The 23,189-nt window shown below is 42.9% G+C and overlaps 1 protein-coding gene across 1 annotated transcript in view; it reads left to right on the top strand.

Moving 5' to 3' along the window:
- Positions 1 to 932: 932 nt before the first annotated feature.
- ACBD5 (acyl-CoA binding domain containing 5) overlaps positions 933 to 23,189 on the top strand; it is a 36,065-nt gene continuing 13,808 nt past the window's right edge. The window contains exons 1-4 of the mRNA XM_075704729.1: positions 933 to 1,008; positions 2,296 to 2,416; positions 3,922 to 3,994; positions 7,765 to 7,876. Coding sequence (XP_075560844.1) covers positions 933 to 1,008; positions 2,296 to 2,416; positions 3,922 to 3,994; positions 7,765 to 7,876 — 382 coding nt within the window. The remainder of the gene's footprint in view (positions 1,009 to 2,295; positions 2,417 to 3,921; positions 3,995 to 7,764; positions 7,877 to 23,189) is intronic.

Raw genomic sequence — 23,189 nt, 5'->3', positions numbered from 1 at the left:
GAGGATGGCTGTGAGGAGGGGGGGAAGCGGCAAAAGCAGACTGCCAGGGTGGTGGGGGATCTCCTGAGGATAACCGAGGTCCATAAAATGGGTGGAACACGGCATGTTTTGAAATGTTCGTTATCATGTAATTGTAGCTATACAAGCAGGGAAGAGAAAGGGTAGGAAGAGGAAGGAAGCAGAGGAAAAGAAACAAGGAAAAAAAAAAAAAAAAAAAGAACTGTTTCCTCGGTCCACAGGGGAGACACTCCCCGGGATCAGCGCTTCAGCGGCTTCTCGGGCCCCAAGATGGAAGCCGCCATCACCCAGGGCAGCTCTGGGAGGCCCCGGCGCACAGGCCGGGCCAGGGGCTTCTCCTCGGCCTCAGCCTGCCCGCCGGGGCCAGCCGGCCGCCTCCGCGCAGCCCCCGCCCCTCGCTGCGAGGGGCTCCGGAGAGGCAGCGGCCTGCGGCGGCGGCGGCGGCGGGAGGAAGAGAAGGCGCTGGGCGGGGACGGCCGTGTGGGGCCCGGCCGTGCGGCGGGGCGGCCGAGGGGCGCGGCGGGCGGACTACGCTTCCCGGCGTGCCCATGGCGGCCTCGGGGCGGTGCGAGGGGAGGGGACGGGCGTCGCCGTGGGGGACATAACATGGGCGCCTGAAGCCGGGCCGAAGGTAGGGGTGGGTCGCTGCGGGCCGCGCTCGGCCTGCGAGGCGAGGCTGGTCCGAGGTGCTGGGCGGGTTGTGCCCAGCCCTGCCGGAGCGGGAGGATCGGGGCGGGGGCCTGGTACCCCGCCCCGCTGCCGCCGGGCGGTGGCTGCGTAGGGCCCGGCGCCTCTCAGCCCCTCTCCCGTGCAGTCGGCTGCAGGCGCCGCGACGAGCGAGGCTGAGCTGAGCCTGCCCCGCTGGACGCGGCCCGGCGGCCGAGCAGCAGGCGGTGAGGGGAGGGGACGGGGACATGGCGGAGACCGGCTCCGTGCACGCCACCAGGTTCGAGGCGGCCGTGAAGGTGATCCAGAGCCTGCCCAAAAATGGTAAGTGCGGCCTGGGGGGCGGCGGGGGGAAGCCCGGTGGCACCGGCGCGGGGCCTGGCCGCCCGCTGGCACCTGCGAGGCGGGCAGGGCCCGGAGGGCGGGGGGAGGCGAGGCCCCTCTGCCGCCGGCGGCCGCTTCCTGCGGGGCAAGCGCTCCCAGCGCAGGGGCGGCGGCGCGGCCCGCCGGGTGGCTGGGCCGGGGCAGTAGGGCCGCCCGCCCGCCCGCCCTCAGCCGCCCCGGGCCGGGCGGCGGCAGCAGGCGGCGGCTGGAAACCTGGGTCCGGGTGCTGCCGCCCGCCGCTCCTGCAGAAACGGCGGCTTGGGGGCTGCCGAGCCCGCGGCAGAAGTTCCTCCGTCAGGCGTCGGGAGGAGGGGGCCTGTCAGCTCCCCGCGGCGCGGGGATCGCCGGGGAAGGGTCTCCGCCTCCCTGAAATCCTGAAGTTGGTTTGGCGGCTTCGGAGCTGTTACCACGGGTTCCCTCTGCTGAAAGAGTTAACACTGTATCTTTTTTTATAAGAGTAATAAAACAAAAAAAATGGTTATTACGTACATCGTTAATTCTGGTGTAAGTAAAACTGGGTTTGTTGAGGTACTAAGGTAAAGGTCACTGTAAATTTCTCCTAATGACTAGAATCACACCTCAAAGTGTTTGACCTAATGGATTGGTTATGAATCTTCCCTGCCAGCTGTTACAGTTTTGTATTTGCATTTCCTACCTCTACAAAAGCGTGTTCCACAAATGAAGAAGAGCAAACAAAAATAGGAGAAAGAGTGAAGCTTACTGAAAGTGCTGTCAAATACCCAAAGTAAACAAAAACAGTGCGGAAGGCTGTGTTTTGTGGTTGTTGTGTTTGGGTTTGTTTGGGGTTTTTTTAAAGTTCTGAAGCCTTTCACTAAGTTACTGTTTGTAACTGTAAAGTGACTTGCAAGATACTTTGTTTACTGGGAGCTAAACTTGTCCCTTTAAAACTGAGCGAAAGGACGCTTGCTTTATATTACTTACTATTCTCTTTTTTTTAATTCTAATTGTGGAGTCTGACTTTAGGAGTACTAAAGGTTATAGTCCCTCAAACTCAATCTGAAACTTGCTGTTTATAAAGTAAATATTGTCAGTGGTGCTGGTTCATGGTAGGTAAAGTAAAGGTGTTCTCTGTTGACTTAAATTGTACTGCTATCAATCAGGCTGTAACAAAATGTAGGCTATTTTCTCACAGAAATACTAAGCTTGTAAAATACTTACTAATATTCTTGATTACAATTTAATTGTATTCTAAAATGCTTTCACTAGGTTCATTCCAGCCAACGAATGAAATGATGCTCAAGTTCTATAGCTTTTATAAGCAAGCAACACAAGGACCCTGTAATGTTCCACGACCTGGATTTTGGGATCCAATTGGTAGATATAAATGGTAACTTTTCATGAGTTATTGTTTTGGGTTTTCTCAATACTTGGAGTGGACATGTTTAGAAGAGTGGCACTTGGAGAAAGAGTTTAGTGAGTTTACTTCTCTGTTCAAAAATGAACATTCACAACCTTTGATGCTTGAATTTGTTTTCTGTCTTGTGTTCTGACTTTCTAGCTCAGATAACTTACAACTTTTTCCCTTGGGTTCTGCAGGTGGGCAGGTTTCTCTTGGGCAAGCACCATCGTGGTACCTCTGCGGTGTTTATCCCATGTTGTAGAATGAAATTGTAGGTGCTCTGCAGAATGAGTGTTGTGGATGAGTGTCTGGAATTCTTCCTTCTCAAGTTTTAATGTGTGATGTGAGCCTGAAGTAAATAAGTGCTCATTGACAGCCATTGATATAGCCTCAAGCTCTTGGGGAGAGGTCTGGTTTGTGTATCTTTCTGGTTTGTCTGCTCAGTGGCAGGGCTTCATGCTGTCTGTATTTTCCTTGTGCTGGGAAGATTTCTGATTCACCAAATTGCAAAGATCTTTTTGAAAAGCCATGTGAATCCTTTGCTTATTACATTTTAATAATGATTTGTCGTGAAGAACCAGTATTATTGCGATCTTCATGGTCATGGTCTTCTTGCGATCTGTGAAATTATTCCTTTGACTTCCCTCCCCGCTCCCCCCCGCCCCCCACCACCTTCCTTCCTCCCAAGTCAGGGTGAAGGGGGTATCTTTGCAGAGAACTAGGGCAGTAAGCTTCCACCCACCTGGTTGGTTGTAGCTGGAATGTGAGCCACCAACCTTGGGGTTTTGCTGTAAGTTGGACAAATACTCTATCAAGGGGAAGGGACAGTGTCAAATCAAGTGTGAGACTGAGTAAGGAAATGTTTTATTCCAGTCTGTGTTCTGATGGACTCCTTGTGCAACACTGATAAATTTGATTGGAGGTTTCTGTCTTGCAGAGTTGGAGAGGGGGAGGATTTTTAGGTCGTAAGTAGCTGCTGTGGTAACTGGGGGCAATGATTAAACTATTTGCCTACTAAGTTCATGTGTCTTTCCTCAGTTGCTAAACTCAAAAAGGACAGATTTTTCTTGTAGCCTGTTCTAACTTGCTGACAACTGTTTGTAAGTGCTGACTAAAATATCTGTGCCTACTGTTTTTCTGCAGCAGAGGATCTTAAAAAGAAAAAAAAAATCAACCTAATCAAAAGGGATATGTGAGTGTCTCTCATCTGGGCTTGTTAACAACTTACTGGGTAGAAGATCATAGCTGGTCAGTGGGGAACGCTTCAGTCCCCAGGCTGTTCAGTTTGTTGCTTCTTTGTTGATATACCACTATGCGATTATTCTAACAAATTATGTATTTGGACTTTAAAAAAAAAAGTTGTGAGTTGTTGTTGCATTTTATTTGTATCGGAGAAACTTTAGGCATTACATAACTGACCTACTTAAGGCCAGGCTGAAAAAAATCCCATAGGCCCTGAAGATACTGAAGATGTATGTGACTTTCTTTCCTAGGGATGCTTGGAGTGCCTTGGGTGACATGTCCAAAGAAGAAGCTATGATAGCCTATGTTGAAGAAATGAAAAAGGTAAGTCTACTAATGAGTGGAAGGGATCTTCTAGAACAAACATTCCAGAAATAAGTTAGGGAACATGAGGAGGCTCTTGCTGACTGCTACTGTCAAAGCTCCAAATGAGCTCCAAATTACTCCCTGTGTGAACTGTTACATTTCAGTACTACACTGAAATGGGGAGAAGAAAATGATGTTGTTCCTTCCAAAGCTGTAGAATTTGGCTTGTCTTCATATCAGCTAGACCTCTCATGTTTCTCTGAAGCTTAAATGACAGAGCTAATGAAAGTGAAATATTGAAATCATGGTAAAGGGGGCAGTGGGGAAAACAGTGGAACTTAAAGTGTAACAGAAGAAAAGCTGACGCACTGCAAACTGCCTCAGTTCTCGGACTTGAGAGGTGTGATTCTTATCTTGGAAAGCAAAAAAAACAGAAGCGCTTCAGGAGCAAGAGTCTCACTCTCATGACTGGAGTCATGAATATAATCAAATATGTAAACTTAACCATCTTTGATTTTCAAGAAGAACTCAGTAACCTGAATTTTCTGTACTTGTCAGGAAAATATTCCTGGTGTATTGTAGTTGTAGTCAAACAGTTAGAATTGAGTAATTTGGCCTGTCTTTTTTGGAATAGATGTGTAACTTAAAAACGCTCATGGTTACTATATTAAGCAGGAATTGGAGCATTAACTAAAGTAAACATTCAGAATTAAAGTTTCTTGTTGTTTATTAACTAACCCTTTTCACTACAGTCTTTTCACTTGAAGCTCTTCTGGGTGTCCCTTCTAGTTTAAAGATTACTTACTGTCAGTCAGGATAAAAGTATAATTGTTATCTATTATTATAATGAGGTTAACATCAAGGAGAGAAAATGTAAGTTCTACTCTGAATACACTTGCTTTTCTCCTAGGCCACTATCTTGACATCGAACTCTTAACGTGTTTAATGCTTGATATAACAAAAACTTTTACTAGGCAAGGAGCTGGAGTCTGACTACTGTTCTTTTTTCTATCTGTAATTTTGGTAATTTAGTTTGTGCTAGTATTACTGTAGCTGCTTTAAAATGAAAAATAAACAACTCCAGAAAACATAGAAGGCCAAATATTACTCATTTGGTAAATATCCCACTAAATGTTAATAATTCCTTTTGAATGCGTGCCACAAGATTTAGTGCTTCATTTCAAATCTTGGATTCAAAATGTGTTAATACTTCAGTAGAGTACCTAATTTTTTTTTTTAGTGCAGTAATTGGTCCAGATACTAAAACTAAGTGCAATGTTTGTCCTAAAAAAAAAAAATGTAGTAAGCCTCCTGCGAGGAAGGCTACTTACTTGACATTAATGAAGCACAAATGTTCTGCCTCTATGCAGATTACATGTATGGATTGGAGAGCAAATGACTTCTTGCCTTGCTCAGCTTTGAAACTGGGGAATCTGTTTGCTTTGGTGCTGTTTCAGCTCGCACATTTGAAATACTAGCTTCAGCTTTTCCAACTCGATTGATTCTACTTGAAATGTCTATGGAAGTGCATTTCAAATGGATCCACTGGGTTGTTCTATCAGCATATACTGCACTAATCCTTGTGCTGTTAACTGTGGGCATTCCACTGTTGCTGCATAGGTCTAAGGGGGCAAAACCCCACGTATACTGATAACACAGAACTGTGTTTAAGGGTGTGTAAGATTGCCATATTCAGCCCCTGCCCCAGGGGCATGTCCCTAGCATTTGTACACTGTGTTTGGGTGATACATGCATCAGATGACCCTGTCACAAGATACTTTTATTGTAAACTTATTTGGTGTGGTTTTTTTTTTTTTTTCTTTCCCCCCTTCATGTGGTAGCCTTGAAAATTGCAGCTGTTGAGGAATGTGTCTGGGTGAGGTTTTGAGGTGCTGGTGGGAGATGACCGAACATGTATTAGTCTTAGCTAAGATGTATCTGAGCTCAGGTGCATTTTGTTTAAGGTTAATTTATCTTCCAGGTAGTATTTCTGAAATTTTATATTGCAATACTCTTTAATTTATTTACACTTCAGATACATTGTTTTGTTATATATTAGAAATGAGTGATATCTTAACATAAAGTGTTAACACTATATGGTGTTTCTAATTGAAAACAAGAGTCTTCATATATGAATTATCTGACATCCACAGAAAACAGTCATTCAGGATACATAATAACTTATTTCGCACTTTCAGATTTTAAGATTGCATATTATGCCTAGTAGCTATATAAGTAAGCAGTTGATTTTGTTTGTGGAAGTATTTTCTCTTTTCTTGCTCACCTAAAAGCTAGCAGTTACAAAACTCTTACTTTAACAGAAACTGCGGTAAGATTCTAAGAATTGCTCCAAGTTGCAGAGAGTATTTTGAGGTCTGTTTGGAATAGGTGAAGAGCAGTTATGTGCAGGCATCATAGAAATGCATGTGTTTACAGTGCAGACTATAGAAGTAAGTACATAGCAAATACAAGTGTTGTTCTAGAATAGGTTTCTTGTTTCTCTCGATGCTATTGAAGTTAAAAAAAAAAACCAAAGAAAGAAAACCCCAAAACAAAAACCCCACAAAACTGTCCTGTCTGGTTCATATCCAGCTCTGTATCTGAGCACTGAGCATTTCTCTCTAGCAAATATGGAATGAATAATATACACTGAATAGATCAGAGAAATGGCAATGAAACTGCAGTTTGATAGGATCATTGCGTCTTGGTATCCTTGACTGGCTTGCAAGTTTTGACTTGTTACCTGCTAGCCTGCCTGGAGCTTCTGCTTTGTGAAGTATGCTGTAGCTTTTGCTTTCTGCTGCTTAGTGACAGGCTTGGTGCTTTTGTGCAGCATGATCTGTGGCAACTTGTACCTCCATCTGTTGCTTTCTTGGTGCTCTTCTGGAGGAGGAGGTGTACTGTAGCTGTTAGTTTGCTTCTACCTGAGTCTTTTCCACAAGCTATTGCCCTTTTTAAAAAATAATAAAAAAAGTAGAGGACGGAAGAGGAACAAAGCTATCGGTAAAAAGCTTGGTTGAAAGGACTTAAACTAGAACGGGGCAATAATATCATATGCTTTTAAAAAATATTCAATTATTGAATCTCTTCTGTTTAATCTATTTTAGATTTAAGATTTTGCATTCCTATGAGATGATCAAATGTATTGGTTTTGTAACTTGAAATGAAGAAATCTTTATCAAAGGAAGAGCTCCAAATGATTTCAAGAGCAGAACTTGGTTGGAGTTTGCTCTTCTGTTTATGTCTTTGTACTGTTCCAGTTTTGCTGTGTTCTGTGCCTTTTGTTTGGGTTTAGATAGACCCAGTAGGGCACTTTTGATCTGCTCCTTACATTCCATTGGAGATGTTAGGGTTTGACAAATATGAAGAATTCTCTAAGAAAAAAAGTCATTCAGTTTCATTTTCTCTGTAGGAAGACTTCTCTATAAAATAAATTGCATCAGATAACAGCAGCCTGTTGAACTTTGAGTTGGTTTAGTTTGAAATTGCTGAAATAATGGATTCCAAGGTTTACTGAGACTGTCCTTTAGTGTTGGCAAATGCATTAGCTCTCCCATTTTCCCTTCACCTAAAAAAGTTAATACAGCTAGTTAAGATTCTTATTTGGTAAATTAGTTTTATGTTATTTTCCTTTAATAAAAAAAGTTTAAAAATCAGAATAATGTGTTAAGTGACTTGGTGAAATGTTACTGAGTTTTACAATGACCAGCAGTTTCTAAAATCAGTTGAAATGAATGAATCATTGAAATGCTGTTTCATAAGATGCTTCATATTTTGGACTTGTACAGATTCTTGAGAGTATGCCAATGACGGACAAAGTTGAAGAATTACTACAAGTAATAGGCCCATTCTATGAAATAGTAGAAGATAAAAAGAACAGAGGATCTGACCTAACCTCAGGTTCGGACAAATAACTTCCTTTATACTACTAATAGTCATAACTCCAGATTTTTTGGGGCTTGTTTTCTGTAAATGATTTTAAAGCTAAATGTTGCATCTTTCTGTTCATTCCCTTTACCATATGGCAGTTCGAATGGAGAAAGTCTCTAAATATTTGGAAGGTAGGAATAATAAATTATGTGTAAGTCCATCTTTTCCATTGTTTTGGTGCTGAGTAACTTCCTGCTAACACTTGTGACTTCTGGGCTTGCCACCTCATTAGGCTGGATTTTGTTTTATTTTGCTTTTGAGGTACAAAACAAAGTTACACTGGGGAAGCTGCATGTTTAGTCCTAGTCTACAGGCTTTTTGAGCTGCTGAAGGAAGCCCCTTCCTGAAAAAAGGAGAGTATTTAAACAACTCCCCCAAACAAATCTAGTTTCGGCCTTTTCATTAATAAAAGGAACAACTAATGTGTACTGATTCATCCTGATGTAGCTGTGGATTGTCACACTGCATGGAGAGCTGGTAATCCAGCTCTGTCATCTGATCTGAAATAAAAAAAATAATCCACAATCAAAACCCATGCTGTTTTAATCATGGTTTCTCTAATACATACAGAATACAAGATGGGTTTGTGAAACTTTCAAGTTTTCTGAGGCTCAAGTTCATGAAGGGAATATCTATATTTAAACATGTAAAATCTCTGACAAGTGGCAAACCTAGTGATGTCACAGCTGCATAAAAATCAATGTGGTGATTTTTATTCGGCAATATCATTGTGAGAATGTTTTGGTAATAACAGTTATGTTACAGGTAATGTGTTCATAAGGTTGTAATATAATGCTTGCTGTTGTTTAAATCCGGCTTAAAATTACAGCTACAAGTTGAAATGCAACAGGGCAAAACTTCTGAAACAGTTTCTAAAGAAGAAACCATTGCACAAATTAACTGGCTTAATGTGTTTAAGAAACAGGAGTCATGTTACAGGTAATGTGTTCATAAGGTTGTAATATAATGCTTGCAGTTGTTTAAATCCGGCTTAAAATTACAGCTACAAGTTGAAATGCAACAGGGCAAAACTTCTGAAACAGTTTCTAAAGAAGAAACCGTTGCACAAATTAACTGGCTTAATGTGTTTAAGAAACGGGAGTCAGCTGGTTAAGTTGCCTTTTGTATGTGTTTTTTTTTTCCCCTACCTTAAAGGAACATAGTTTTGGTTTTGGTATCAAGTCTCAGAGAAACAGAAATAGTTTTTCCATTGTTTTTGAGGAAAGGTAATGGTAGAAGTTTTTAAATGGCCATTTTGAAAGCTGTGTGACTTCTCAACTAACATTGTGTATGCTTCGTGTCTGAGACTTAATGAGCTTGCCTGACAGCTGGATTAATGGGTGTCGTGGTTTAGCCCCAGCCAGCAACTAAGCACCACGCAGCCGCTCGCTCACTCCTCCTACCCTGATGGGATGGGGGAGAGAATCGGAGGAGTAAGAGTGAGAAACACTCCTGGGTTGAGATAAGAACAGTTTAATAATTGAAATAAAATAAAGTAAAATAATAATAATAACAATATAATAATGATAATAACAATAATAATATACAAAGCAAGTGACGCACAATGCAATTGCTCACCACCCGCCGACCGATACCCAGACAGTTCCCGAGCAGCCGTCGCTGCTCCCCGGCCAACCCCCCCCAGTTTATATACTGAGCATGATGTCATATGGTATGGAATAGCCCTTTGGTCAGTTTGGGTCAACTATTCTGGCTGTGCCCCCTCCCAGTTTCTTGTGCACCTGGCAGAGCATGGGAAGCTGAAAAGTCCTTGACTAGCATAAGCAGTACTCGGCAACAACTAAAAACATCAGTGTGTTATCAACATTCTTCTCCTACTAAATCCAAAACACAGCACTATGCCTGCTACTAGGAAGAAAACTAACTCTATCCCAGCCGAAACCAGGACAACGGGCAAGATTGTAAGAGTATCAGTACATTCAGGTCAGTGATCTGTGTAATAAGGATTTACTTGGACTTGGTGTCTATGGCACAGTGCCAAAAGCCACTTCTTAAAGTGACTTATCTAGGCAAACAGAGAATCATGGAAGTTAAACCATACCTGTTTCAATAACAAATCTAGCATACTTGTTTTTTACAGAGGCAGCTTAAACATAAGGCAATGTAAGTAAAACACAATAGCAAATTTCAGCTTTGTCTTGTTCTGTCAGTGTTGCAACAAATCTGGTGATATGTCATCATTCACACGGTTTAAAGCTGCAACATCTAATTATGCCACAATGAATTAAGACAGAATTTTCACAAAGTCCGTTGTATGTTATAACTTTACGATTTCATTTAAGACTTTGAAACCCTTTTTTCAGTGCTCTTACCACTTGCCCAATTAAAAGCGAAGCTGGAAATAATTATTATTTGTTCTCAGTACAAGTCTCAAAATATTTCACAGAAGTATGGAAGCATGAGTAACTTCAGTCTTCTAGATACACGCTAAAGAATAGAACCAATCTGCCCAAGTCTGTGTTTGAGATGGTGTGGATACAGGTGACAATGCTGTTAAAAATTGACACATGGTTACATTTTGATTGTGTTAGTTCCTCCAGTCCTATTTCTTCCCCTGCCCCTCAGCCCCTACTCTCTGTACCTTCTGTTGTGGAAGGTGGGGGTTTTTTTATGGGTAGGCTAATTGGTATGTTCTGGAAACTGGTGCCCTTCTCTTGAGTCTCTTACTTCATGCTGTATTCCCCCATCTTCTGGCCCATTGTGTTTTGAGTTTGCCTTCCATTCTTCTTCTGTCAGATTTTAATCTGTATGAAGATAATTATCTAATTGTTTAAGAATTGCATGCTGCTACTTTAAACTCAACAGTATTCTTGACTTAGTCAAAGAGATTGTCTGGAAGTTTAGTGTACATCGGCTATGGCTGGTGTATTGTCTCTAGCAGATTGGCCTCAACAGAAAAGTGTAGCCTTTTTAAAATTGAATTTCATAGAATCATAAATTGTTTAGGCTGGAAAAGACCTTGTCGTGGTTTAGCCCCAGCCAGCAACTAAACACCATGTTAAGTTAATAAGCCACTCGCTTATTCCCCCTGCTCCGGTGGGATAGGGGAGAGAATTGGAAGAGTAAGAGTGCAAAACACTGCTGGGTTGAGATAAGAACAGTTTAATAATTGAAATAAAGTAAAATAGTAGTGATAATAATAACAATATAATAATAGTAGTAATAATAATATACAAAGCAAGTGACATACAATGCAATTGCTCGCCACCCGCCAACCGATACCCAGACAGTTCCTGAGCAGTGGTCACTGCCTCCCAGCCAACTCCCCATGGCTTATATACTGAGCATGATGTCATATGGTATGGAATAGCACTTTGGTCAGTTTGGATCAACTATTCTGGCTGTGCCTCCTCCCAGTTTCTTGTGCACCTGGCAGAGCATGGGACACTGAAAAGTCCTTGACAAGCATAAGCAGTACTCAGCAACAACTAAAAACATCAGCGTGTTATCAACATTCTTCTCCTACTAAATCCAAACCACAGCACTATGCCTGCTACTAGGAAGAAAATTAACTCCATCCCAGCTGAAACCAGGACAGACCTTTAAGATCGTCACTACCAAGAACACCACTAAACCAATTAAGGGTAGAGTAATAATTAATTTCATGTTTCCTGGCTTGGTGGCTGGATTATTTTTTAATGAAAGTAAAACTAGGGATCATTAAGGTTGGAAAAGACCTCCAAGATCATCATTCCAATCATCAACCCAACACCACCATGCCTACTAAACCATGTCCCAAAGTGCCACATCTATACATTTTTTGAACACTTTCAGGGATGGGGACTCCACCACCTCTCTGGACAGCCTGTTCCGATGCTTGACCACTCTTTCCGTGAAGAAATTTCTCCTAATATCCAATCTAAACCTCCCCTGGTGCAACTTGAGGCCATTTCCTCTTGTCGTATCGCTAGCTACTTAGGAGAAGAGACCAACACCTATCTCACTACAACCTCCTTTCAGGTAGTTGTAGAGAGCGATAAGGTCTCCCCTGAGCCTCCTCCAGACTAAACAATCCCAGTTCCCTCAGCTGCTCCTCGTAAGACTTATGCTCCAGACCCTTTCTACTCCTTGTGGTTTCACTGAAAATGTTAAATACAAACCATTGAAATACTGTCTTCCTGAATCAATAGAGCTTGTGGCTCTCCTTAATGAAGAACACTGAAGTTTGACATGCCAGCATTAAAATGACTTGTAACAACCAGAAGGCCGATCACTTCAAGGCTGTGTATATAGCTATGGTGGATCCTCTTGCACTCCTCCTGGGAAACATGTATGCTCAATTTGCTCTCTGAAATGCCTGTACACCAACGCACACAGCGTGGAGAATAAACAGGAAGAATTAGATATCTGTGTGCAGTCACAGGGCTGTGATCTTGTTGCAGTTAGAGACATGGTGGGATATCTCGCATAACTGGAATGCTGTCATGGATGGCTACGTACTTTTTAGGAAAGACGGGCCAGCAAGGCAAGGTGGTGGAGTTGGTCTTTATGTGAGAGAGCAACTGGAATGTATTGAGCTCTGCCTAGGGGTGGATGAAGAATGAGTTGAGAGCTTAAGAATTAAGGGGCAGGCTAATATGGATGACACTATTGTGGGTGTTTACTGCAGGCCACCTGATGAGGAAGAGGAAGTTAATGAGGCCTTCTACAGACAGCTGAAAGTGGCCTTATGATCACAGGCCCTGGTTCTCATGGGGGGCTTCAACCACCCTGATATCTGCTGGAAAGACAACACAGCCAGGCACACACAGTCCAGGAGGTTTCTGCAGAGCATTGATGATAACTTTTTGACACAGGTGGTGGGGAAGCCAATGAGGAGAGGTGTGCTGCTCGATCTTGTACTAACAAACAAACAAGGACTGGTTGGGGATGTGAAGGTGGTGGGCAGCCTTGGCTGCAGTGACTATGAGATGGTGGAGTTCAGTATCCTGTGTGGAGGAAGCAGGACAATAAGTAGGATTACAACCCTGGACTTAAGAGAGCTGACTTTGGCCTCTTCAAGGACCTACTTGGAGGAATCCCATGGGATATGGGCTCTAGAAGATAGGGGGGTCCAAGAGAGCTGGTTAATATTCAAGCAGCATTTGCTCCAAGCTCAAGATTGATGCATCCCTATGAGTAAGAAATCAAGCAAAGGGGGCAGGAGACCTGCATGGATGAGCAAGGAGCTTCTGGCAAAACACAAATGGAAGCAGGAAGTTTGTGGAATGTGGAAAAAGGGACAGGCCACTTGGGAGGAATATGGGGGTGTTGTAAGAGTGTGCAGGGATGTGGTGAGGAAGGGTAAGGTCCACTTGGAATTAAATCTGGCAAGGGATGTCAAGGACAACAAGAAGGGCTTCTTCAGGTATATCAGTAGCAAAAGGAAGACTAGGGAAAATGTGGGCCCACTGATGTGGATGCCCTGGTGACAGGATACAGAAAAGTTACTGAGTTACTGAATGCCTTCTTTGCTTCAGTCTTTACTGCTAAGGCTGGCCCTTGAGAATCCCAGACCCTGGAGGTAGGAAAGTCTGGAAAAAGGAAGACTGTCCCTTGGTTGAGGAGGATCAGGCTAGAGATCATTTAGGCAAACTGGACACCCACAAATCCATGGGCCCCCCATGGGATGCATCCATGAGTGCTTGAGGGAGCTGGCAGATGTTATTGCTAAGCCACTTTCCATCATCTTTGAATGGTCATGGAGAACAGGAGAGGTGCCTGAGGACTGGAGGAAAGCCAGTGTCACTCCAGTCTTCAAAAAGGGCAAGAAGGAGGACCCAGGAAACTACAGGCTGGTCAGCCTCACCTCCATCCCTGGAACGGTGATGGAACAGCTCATTCTGGATGTCATGTCTAAGCCTGTGCAGAAAAAGGTTATCAGGAGTAGTCAACATGGATCCACCAAGGGGAAGTCACGCTTGACCAATCTGGTAGCCTTCTATGGTGGCATGACTGGCTGGGTGGAGGAGGTGAGAGCAGTGGATGTTGTCTACCTTGACTTTAGCAAGGCTTTTGACACTGTATCCCATAACATCCTCATAGGTAAGCTCAGGACGTGTGGGTTAATGAGCGGACAGTGAGATGGATTGAGAACTGGCTGAATGGCAGAGCTCAGAGGTTTGTGATCAGCTGCGCAGGGTCTAGTTGGAGGCCTGTAGCTAGTGGTGTTCCCCAGGGGCCAGTACTGGGTCCAGTCTTGTTCAGCTTATTCATCGGTGACCTGGATGAAGGGACAGAGTGTACCCTCGGCAAGTTCTGCTGATGATACAAAACTGGGAGGAGTGGCTGATAAACCAGAAGGTTGTGCTGCCGTTCAGTGAGACCTGGACAGGCTAGAGAGTTGGGTGGAGAGCAACCTAATGAAGTTCAACAAAGGCAAGTGTAGGGTCCTGCACCTAGGGAGGAATAACCCCATGTACCAGTACTGGTTAGGGGTTGACCTGCTGGAAAGGTCTCCTGACCTGTGGAGAAAGACCTGCAAGTCCTGGTGCACAACAAGCTAACCATGAGCCAGCAATGTGCCCTTGTGGCCAAGAAGGCCAGTGGTATCCTGGGGTGCATTAGGAAGACTCCCCCTCTATTCTGCCCTGGTGAGGCCACATCTGGAGTACTGTGTCCAGTTCTGGGCTCCCCAGTTCAAGAAAGACAAGGAACTACTGGAGAGAGTCCAACAGAGGGCTGTGAAGATAATTGGGGGACTGAAGCATCTCTCTTATGAGGAAAGGTTGAGAGACCTGGGTATGTTTAGCCTGGAGAAGAGGAGACTGAGAGGGGAATCTTATCAATGCTTACAAATATCTTAAGGTTGGGTGTCAGAAGGATGGGGCCAGATTCTTCAGTGGTGCCCAGTGACAGGATAAGGGGCAACAGGCACAAACTGAAAGACAGGGAGTTTCATTTGAACATGAGGAAAAACTTCTTTGCTTTGAGGGTGACAGAGCACTGGAACAGGCTGCCCAGAGAGGTTGTAGAGTCTCCTTCTCTGGAGATATTAAAAATCTGCCTGGATGTGATCCTATGCAACCTGCTCTAGGTCAATCAGCTTTAGCAGTAGGGTTGGACTAGATGATCTCCAGAGGTCCCTTCCAACCCCAGCCATTCTGTGATCTACTGGACAGCTAGGACAAACTTGCTGGATCCGTGGGTTATGAATATCCAGCCTTGGATGTGTTGGGAAAGAAAGGAAAATAGAGAATTCCCTCCAATAGGCTGAGCAAATCTGAGGGGTATTTCAAAAGCATGTAACCTGGGTAGTGTTTTGAAAGCTCATCCTGCAGCTGTTTGAGGAGCTTAGGTTCTCTGGAAGGTTCAGTCAGCAGTCTCTTTCTGACAGGTATGAAGTACTTCTTTACAGAGAAAATTATTGACAAATTATTTTCAAGTACATAAAATACTAGACTTGAAAGAAGAAAGTGGGCTTTTAGCTGTCATAGTGCTGCAGAAGAGAATAGGTAACCATTGCAGTATTACAGAAGGAGCCTTTTGTCTGCAGCTGCTGAAAGACTAGAGGGAGGACTGTCAGGTAAGGTGGGGGGGTGCTCTAGAAGAGCAACCTTTTAACTTTTTGCACTTGCTAATAAATGCATAAGAAATCTGATGTCAAAGCCAATGCTAAGAAGACAAAAAAGCTTCAAAATACCATTGCTCAGTGAATTTGAAATTTTCAGAATGGGCATTCAAGCTTTCTTGTTATGTTATACCTGAAGAAGCCAAAGGTGGGCTAGAATTGGCACCCTACTGATCTGATACTGGGTGAAAAATAATGAGAGTTTCAGAGCCAACTCATCCTTGTGAATGTTTTCTTGAGAATGTTTATGGATGTTTTCTTTTTTCTGAATGTGAGTAAATCCAAAGGGGGGCAAGAAAATCGCTACCTGACAGGCCTGCAGTAAGTTATCTCAACAACTAAGCAAAGTATCTGGAAATTGTTCACAAGTTCTTCAGTAGAATTTTCCTGTGTACTCTTTCTGCTTTGTGACAAGGCATTTAATCTGATTTAAAATCCTACTAAATAAAGATGACTCTTCACCTTTATGCTGAGTAGTAGTACTCTTTGTAAGCTTTTGTGAAGACTAAATGTTGCCTCCAGTAATGACAAGTTTTGCACTGCAGAGGCTGTGGAAAGTTTCAGCATTATAATACTCCTCAACTTTGTCATCCTAATGAGTGTTTCTCTCCTGACAGCTTTGCTCCCAGCTGTGTGCAATTGCACCAGATGAAGCCCTGTTGAAGCAAGGTGAATCCTATAGCTGCACACGCTGGCTTTGGGCTGTGCTGATTGCAGTGTGGCATGTTTGCGCTAGGAGTCCATACAGGGCACTGCTTCAGTAGCAGCTTGTGTGAATGGCATAAGTTGGCCTGGCTCACAGGCAGATAAGGCTATTTAACAATTTGCTCAGTGTCTTCCTGCATTGGGTATGGGAGCTAGGTTTAAAAGACTATACTCACTGAGGTCTGTGTGCTTTTAGAACAAGCAAATACGTGTGAACACATCTATTTCAAAGGCAGTAGTTAGTACAGGACAGCTTGGAGGGGAGGGTTGCACTTGAAAAAAGTGAGTCTGTTCTTCATTATCACTTCCCAGGTAGAAACACTTATTCTTACTCTTAAAAAGCAATATATTTTTCAACTGTGGTTCTGTAGATTGCATATGAGTAGTTTCTATTTTCAAATAGTTTTATTTTTCTCAAAGAGCTTCTCATGTGATTTTCAACATCTTCGCTTTGTAATGGAGCATTTGGTGGCACGCTCTTCCTGCTTGTGTGTGAGCCTCTTCTGTGGAACACCCTCTGTTTGCTTCGTAAGCTCACATTTTTATTTCAGTTTGACTTCAAATATACTGGCTAAACGGATTTCCTTCTTTCTCCTTCCTCTTTTCCTCATTAGGAGTTTTAAGGAACTCAATGGCTGTGAATCTTCTTAATGATTTGTAAGAAGGGGAAAAAGAGCTAAAATCCCTGTTACTCTGAAATTGCTGTGCTTTAGTTGAATGGGTGGCATCAGCACAGCTAAGAGGTGTATTAAGGCAGGGCAAGCATGGGGCAGGAGGAGCTGGTGAGTGGGTGAGAGACCATTTTCTTAAATTCCATCCTTTAAACTTCTTCTCCTCTTCTAGCTTCCAGTGATAAGGTAACAGCTGTAATCAAGGTTACAGATTATACTCAGGGAGGCTAGTGTGAAACTTACTATACAAATATTTTTGTTAATATCTCAGTTTAATAGCTTACCTTCAGAAGCATCTAGACCATTTTCTGCAGCATTTGCTACAGGATGGGATTATTATAGGATTAAGGGCTGGGCCAGCAAGTGCCAAAGTCAGTGGAGGGTCTCAAGGAGATGTGGATCAGTGTCTCAACAAGCTGTGGCTTGTCCTGTTGCAATATATACCTGCTTCAGGCTTTCCAGTTCAAATCTGAGGCTACTTTGTGATTTGACTTCAAACTGATGGTTTTATGCCAGTGCTGTCTAACAATGTTGGAAATTAGGGCAGAGCATCAGTATAGCTCAAACCTGAGGATATCAACAGCTCCTCTGTAATACAGAACATATCACCACAGGGTGAGCAGCAGAGTATCCAAATGTGAAAATGTAAGAATAAAAATTGTTTCTTTCAAAGTGGAGGGAGCTATGAGAAGCTTTCTTCCATGAAAAGAAAAGCCTGTCTGTATTCTGTTTCATTGAGTCAACAGTAACAGTTTTTGTGCATAACTGGTCGTTGGACCTGGACTTTTTTTCCTCCAGCCAGACAACAATTCCCTGTAAAAGGGAAAATAAGTTGTCAAAAGCTCTTGAGAATTTTTTTTGAGAATCTAGCAGATGTACCCACTTGCTATAAAATGTTGGTGCCTTACATTTTAGAGGTCTCACTTCTAGTTAAGATCTTTTAATGAGAGAACTGAAATCTGGATTTCTCACAGCTTTGTTCTACAAGGAAGAAATAGTAGACAGAGGTATGGGAAGCTGGGGAAGAGTGGATGTAGGTAGTCATATCTTGATTGCTCTCAGAAAAGTGTCTAGTGGGCATGGGCTGGTGTGTCATGCATAACTGTGTTATAGCAAAAATAATTACTTTAATCATAGCCTCTAAGATGCATATGCCCCTTCCTTGCAGTGAACTCCTTGTAGTATTGGGAAACATCAGTTTCAAAAAGGAGGTGGAGATTTGTGTAACTAAGTGTGTTGGAAATGGCAGAACGTGGTTGCATAAACTTGGAATTGAAGCAGAGAGCCTACTTTGATCAGTAACAAGCATGAAACATCAGGATGTGATGGCAAGAAAAGAATTCTAGTTACTTGATTATCAAAACAATTTTGTACAGCCTATAGGTGTCTCTGAGACTTAAAAATTTTGACAGAGCTTGAGTCTACTTAAACATAGGAGTGCAAAGAGATCCCTATTTAAGGTGATAGAAGAGTAGGTCAGAGAAATGATTTTGCTGCTATTGAGCAGATAGTAAAGTTATGGTATTTTACAAAAGCACATAACTTTTATTAAATGATGAGGGCATACACAGCTAGTTAAGTGTTTTATGATGTGCTTCACCTGCTGTTGTAGACTGTTTTCTGGTCACTGGTATTTGCAAAGAATGAAAGAGGCTGTAGGACTTGTGTGAGGATACTGTGTTGTGCTGAGCCAACAGTACAGCCAGTACAGCTTCAGCAGTGCATGTTAATTTTGTATAAGAATGATGTGCCTGTTCAGAAAACCAAAAATATAAGGCATTTGAGAAAAACCTGCTAGGCTAGGTTTTCTTTGTAAAATGACCCTTGAGCTGCGGCAGATCCACAGAGGCAGTTCATAGATTCATAGAATGGTTTGGGTTGGAAGGGACCTTAAGGATCATCTAGTTCCAGCCCCCCTGCCATGGGGAGGGACACCTTCTGCTAGACCAGGTTGCTCAAAGCCCCGTCCAACCTGGCCTTGAACACTTCCAGGGATGGGGCATCCACAGCTTCTCTGGGCAACCTGGTTCCAGTGCCTCACCACCCTCATAGTGAATAATTTCTTACATCTAATCTAAATCTACCCTTTTTCAGTTTAAAGCCATTACCCCTTGTCCTGTCACTACATGCCCTTGTAAAAATTCCCTCTCCAGCTTTCTTGTAGGCCCCCTTCAGGTACTGGAAGGCTGCTATAAGGTCTCCCTGGAGCCTTCTCTTCTCCAGGATGTCTTCATAGGAGAGGTGCTCCAGCCCTCTGATGATCTTCGTGGCCATCCTCTGGACTGTCTCCAACAGGTCCATGTCCTTCTTCTGTTGGGGTCCCCAGAGCTGAATGCAGTACTCCAGGTGGGGTCTCATGAGAGCGGAGTAGAGGGGGAGAATCACCTCCCTTGACCTGCTGGTCACACTTCTTTTGATGCATGTCAGGATACAATTGGCTTTCTGGGCTGTAAGTGCACATTGCTGGGTCATGTTGAGCTTCTTATCAACCAGCACCCACAAGTCCTTCTCCTCAGGCCTGCTCTCAACCTATTCTCCGCCCAGCCTGTATTGGTGCTTGGGATTGCCCTGACCCATGTGCAGGACCTTGCACTTGGTCTTGTTGAACTTCATGAGGTTCACATGGGCCCACCTCTCAAGCCTGTCAAGGTTCCTCTGGATGGCATCCCTTCCCTCCAGTGTGTTGACCGTACCACACAGCTTGGTGTTGTCAGGAAACTTGCTGAGGGGGCACTCAATCCCACTGTCCATGAGGCCGACAAAGATGTTAAACAGCGCCGGTCCCAATACCAGCCTCTGAGGAATGCTACTCGTCACTGGTCTCCACTTGGTCATCAAGCTGTTGACTGCAACTCTTTGAGTGCGACCATCCAGCCAATTCCTTATCCACCGAGTGGTCCATCCATCAAATCCATGTCTCTCCAATGTGGAGACAAGGGTGTCGTGTGGGACAGTGTCAAATGCTTTGCACAAGTCCAGGTGGATGATATCGCTTGCTCTTCCCTTATCCACCAATGCTGTAACCCTGTCATAGAAGGCCACCAAACTTGTCAGGCATCATTTGTCCTTAGTGAAGCCATGTTGGCTGTCACCAATCACCTCTTGATTTTCCATGTGCCTTAGCATAGTTTCCAGGAGGATCTGTTCCACGATCTTGCCGGGCAGAGAGATGAGACTGACTGGCCTGTAGTTCCCCAGGTTTTCCTTTTTTCACTTTGTAAAAATGGGGGTTATGTTTCCCCTTTTCCAGTCAGTGGGAACTTCACTGTACTGCCATAACTTCTCAAATATGATGGATAGGGGCTTAGCAACTTCATCCGCCAGTTCCCTCAGGACCTGCGAATGCATCTCGTCAGGTCCTATGGAGTTGTGTGCCTTCAGGTTCCTTAGATGGTCTCGAGCATGATCTTCTCCTACAGCGGGCAGGTTGTCATTCTCCCAGTCCCTGTCTTTGCCTTCTGTGACTTAGGCAGTGTGGTTTGAGCACTTGCTGGTGAAGACTGAGGCAAAAAAGTCGTTGAGTACCTCAGCCTTCTGCGTATCCTGGGTAACCACGTGTCCTGTTTCCTTCTGGAAAGGGCCCACATTTTCCCTAGTCTTATTTAAGCTCCTAACTCCCATCTGGGTAAAAAAATTGCCTTGAAATATGTGGGGACTTAGAAATGAAATACATATTTTTGAGAAACTTGGCCTTGTTATACAGGTCATTGAGAAGATCTGTAGTGCTGTCTTTGAAGAAATGTATTTGGAATTGCTCCTAGGAAATGTCTTAATAGAGCTGACACAAGAAAATAAACATCTAGCGAAAGCTTGTAGAGAGGCTGTGTGTCTGTTCTTCTCATCCTTTCCATCTCACCATTTTTTTTTTTGTTAAATTCTTCTTCCTTCTGTTTGCAGGTTGTTACTGTTGTACAGCTCTTACTATATAGCATTAAAAAAAAAAACAATCCAGGCTTTTACAGTAGAACATAACTCCTTGTACGGCTACAGAGCAGTGCAGCTTTGATTTAGAAAACTGTCACAAATCTCACAGTTTCGTGTTGTAGGCAGCAAAATGAAAATAATAAACCAAGAGGGACTCTATAGTATCTAAACGAGGGCAACAGAAAAAGCTACTAACATTTTGCCTGCAGTTGAAGTGGGTAAACAGAAAGAATAAAGGGATGGGTGGCTGGGTGGGATTAGCACAAAGCAAGCAAGGTTTTAAAAGCTTGCTTGATTCTTATCATTCATATTAAAAGATACATTTCTCAGGAAGCAGCCATTAATCTACCAACAGGGACTGCAGAAGTCACTACTAGTTGGCTCTGTTTAATCTTTAACCCTGTCACCCCCAGTTATTAGTCATCATGGCTGGTTTCTTAGCAGATACTCAGAGTTACAAGGTGGATGGTAGCAAACCATGGTTTTACCATGACTACAATTGGGTATGGACCTGATGAGCAAGGCAGTGTAAGGGTTCTGAGGAAAAGTACACAATTAAGCGTGGTATTTCAAGTGGCCAAAACTCTGTACAAAGCTGTATTTTTCAGAGTCGGCATCAAAGCAATGCCTCTTCATGGTCTTTAGGAGCACTGTTGCTAAGAATGACTTTGTGGAATTTGGATGGATTTCAGTTATTCAGGTGTCCCATGGCATGATACCATGAATCTGTTACTGTTGATACTTTTTCTCAGTTCCACCTCTTTATTTAAATATGTGTGATGTATCACTTAGAAGTTTACCCAAATGAATAATCTCCTTTCTGAAATTAAGTGAAGAGAGAACATGCTTGAATATTCAGAGACCTTCCCTTCAAAAAGAAAAAAAAGTAAATCTTAAGAAAAAAGCTTATGATGTAGCTGGGGCTTTTTACAATATCTTTGGTAGGGTGAGGAGGTTTACAATTTTAACTCGCCTTCCTTCACAGCTAAATGTTCCTCCTAGTCTTGTCTTTCCTGTTCACTCCTACGACTGGGTAGGACACATGGATGATTGTGCCCCCACCACCTTTTTGTTTCAAAGGGAAGGGTGATGCCTGCCTTACCATGCCAAGGGAGTGGTGTCTGTGCTTGATGCTCGTGCTGTGAGGACTTAACTGCTACCTTGTCCTCCTCACACTGCTGCTTCTCAGAAAAACATCTCAGGAATTGAGTTTCACAATAAATGAAACATGCTTATGAGAAATAAACTGGGAATATATCAGTATTTTTCTTTTGTGAAACAAATTACCTTGCAAATAAGAAGTGTTCTTCAGTGAGGAGAAAATGAGCATGTGATCGTTTATATTCTTGTAGTCTGGAAGACAGGCAATAGCTTTTCCAGTTCCCCTTTTACAATAAAGAAGCATTTTTTTTTAATCTTCAGATAAAAGTTGGATTAAATCAATCCAAAACAGTGATGCAGGGTGCCCACAAAAACCTTACCTTGCAGTAAAACTGAGGCAAACAGGATATTTAACGTATTTCTTGTTTCTGTACAAGAAGTTAAGTTATTTTGCCTTTTTTTTTTTTTTTTTTTTTTTTTTAATAGCACTATGGATAAGCTTTGAAACTAGAGGAATGTGGGAAGGTTCTTTATTGCAAGATTAAAGCAGAAAACCCTTAGCTTTAAATTACCATGCAGCAAAGAAAGTAGTGGAGCTGGTTTGGCAGCTCCAGTATAATTGGATATTATTTTGCTGTTAACGTTAAGCCTAAATGTAAGAATTAATCGTTCAAGGTTCTGACAAGGGAACATAGAAATTATGCAAATGGAATTCTGTGGTGACAATTAAAACAGACAGAATTCAGCCTTGGAGTCAACCTGTAAACTGTGCGAGTATCTCACAGAAACTGTCCCCTCTTTGTACCTTAATCATTCTGTCCTAACATAGGAGGCTTAAATGATCATCAGGATGTATTTAACGATATCTTTTTTACAGGAGGTGGTAGAATTATCCCTTAAATTCTCCATATTTTTTAAGAATCTTTACCTTGCAATTCTTTTTTCAGTCAGAGTAAATTGTTTGTGATCATTGGAGTGATCAGAGATGTGGAAAACAAGGACTTAGCATTTACTTTGTCTATTTCAAGATTTGTTTTTTTAAATATGTATGTAATTAGACATGCAAAAAAATGCTCAGTGTATTTATTTCATCGTGTTTTTCACTGAAATCAGAGAATTTATTTCCATATGCCCTTTGCTAGATAAAGATCTCTATAAACTTGAATCTTCTTACCACATTTTTCGTCTGCTTAAATTGCTACAGGAGAAGATGCATGGGATATTGTATTTACTTTCATCAGAATCTTGTTGCTCACATAATTGAATAGAATGTTTCAAAATTTGCCTTTGACTTGAGAGCAGTTTTGAAGCA

The sequence above is a fragment of the Pelecanus crispus genome, chromosome 2, assembly GCF_030463565.1.
Source record: "Pelecanus crispus isolate bPelCri1 chromosome 2, bPelCri1.pri, whole genome shotgun sequence".
Taxonomy (NCBI): domain Eukaryota; kingdom Metazoa; phylum Chordata; class Aves; order Pelecaniformes; family Pelecanidae; genus Pelecanus; species Pelecanus crispus.
This window is presented reverse-complemented; position numbering and strand designations above follow the sequence as displayed.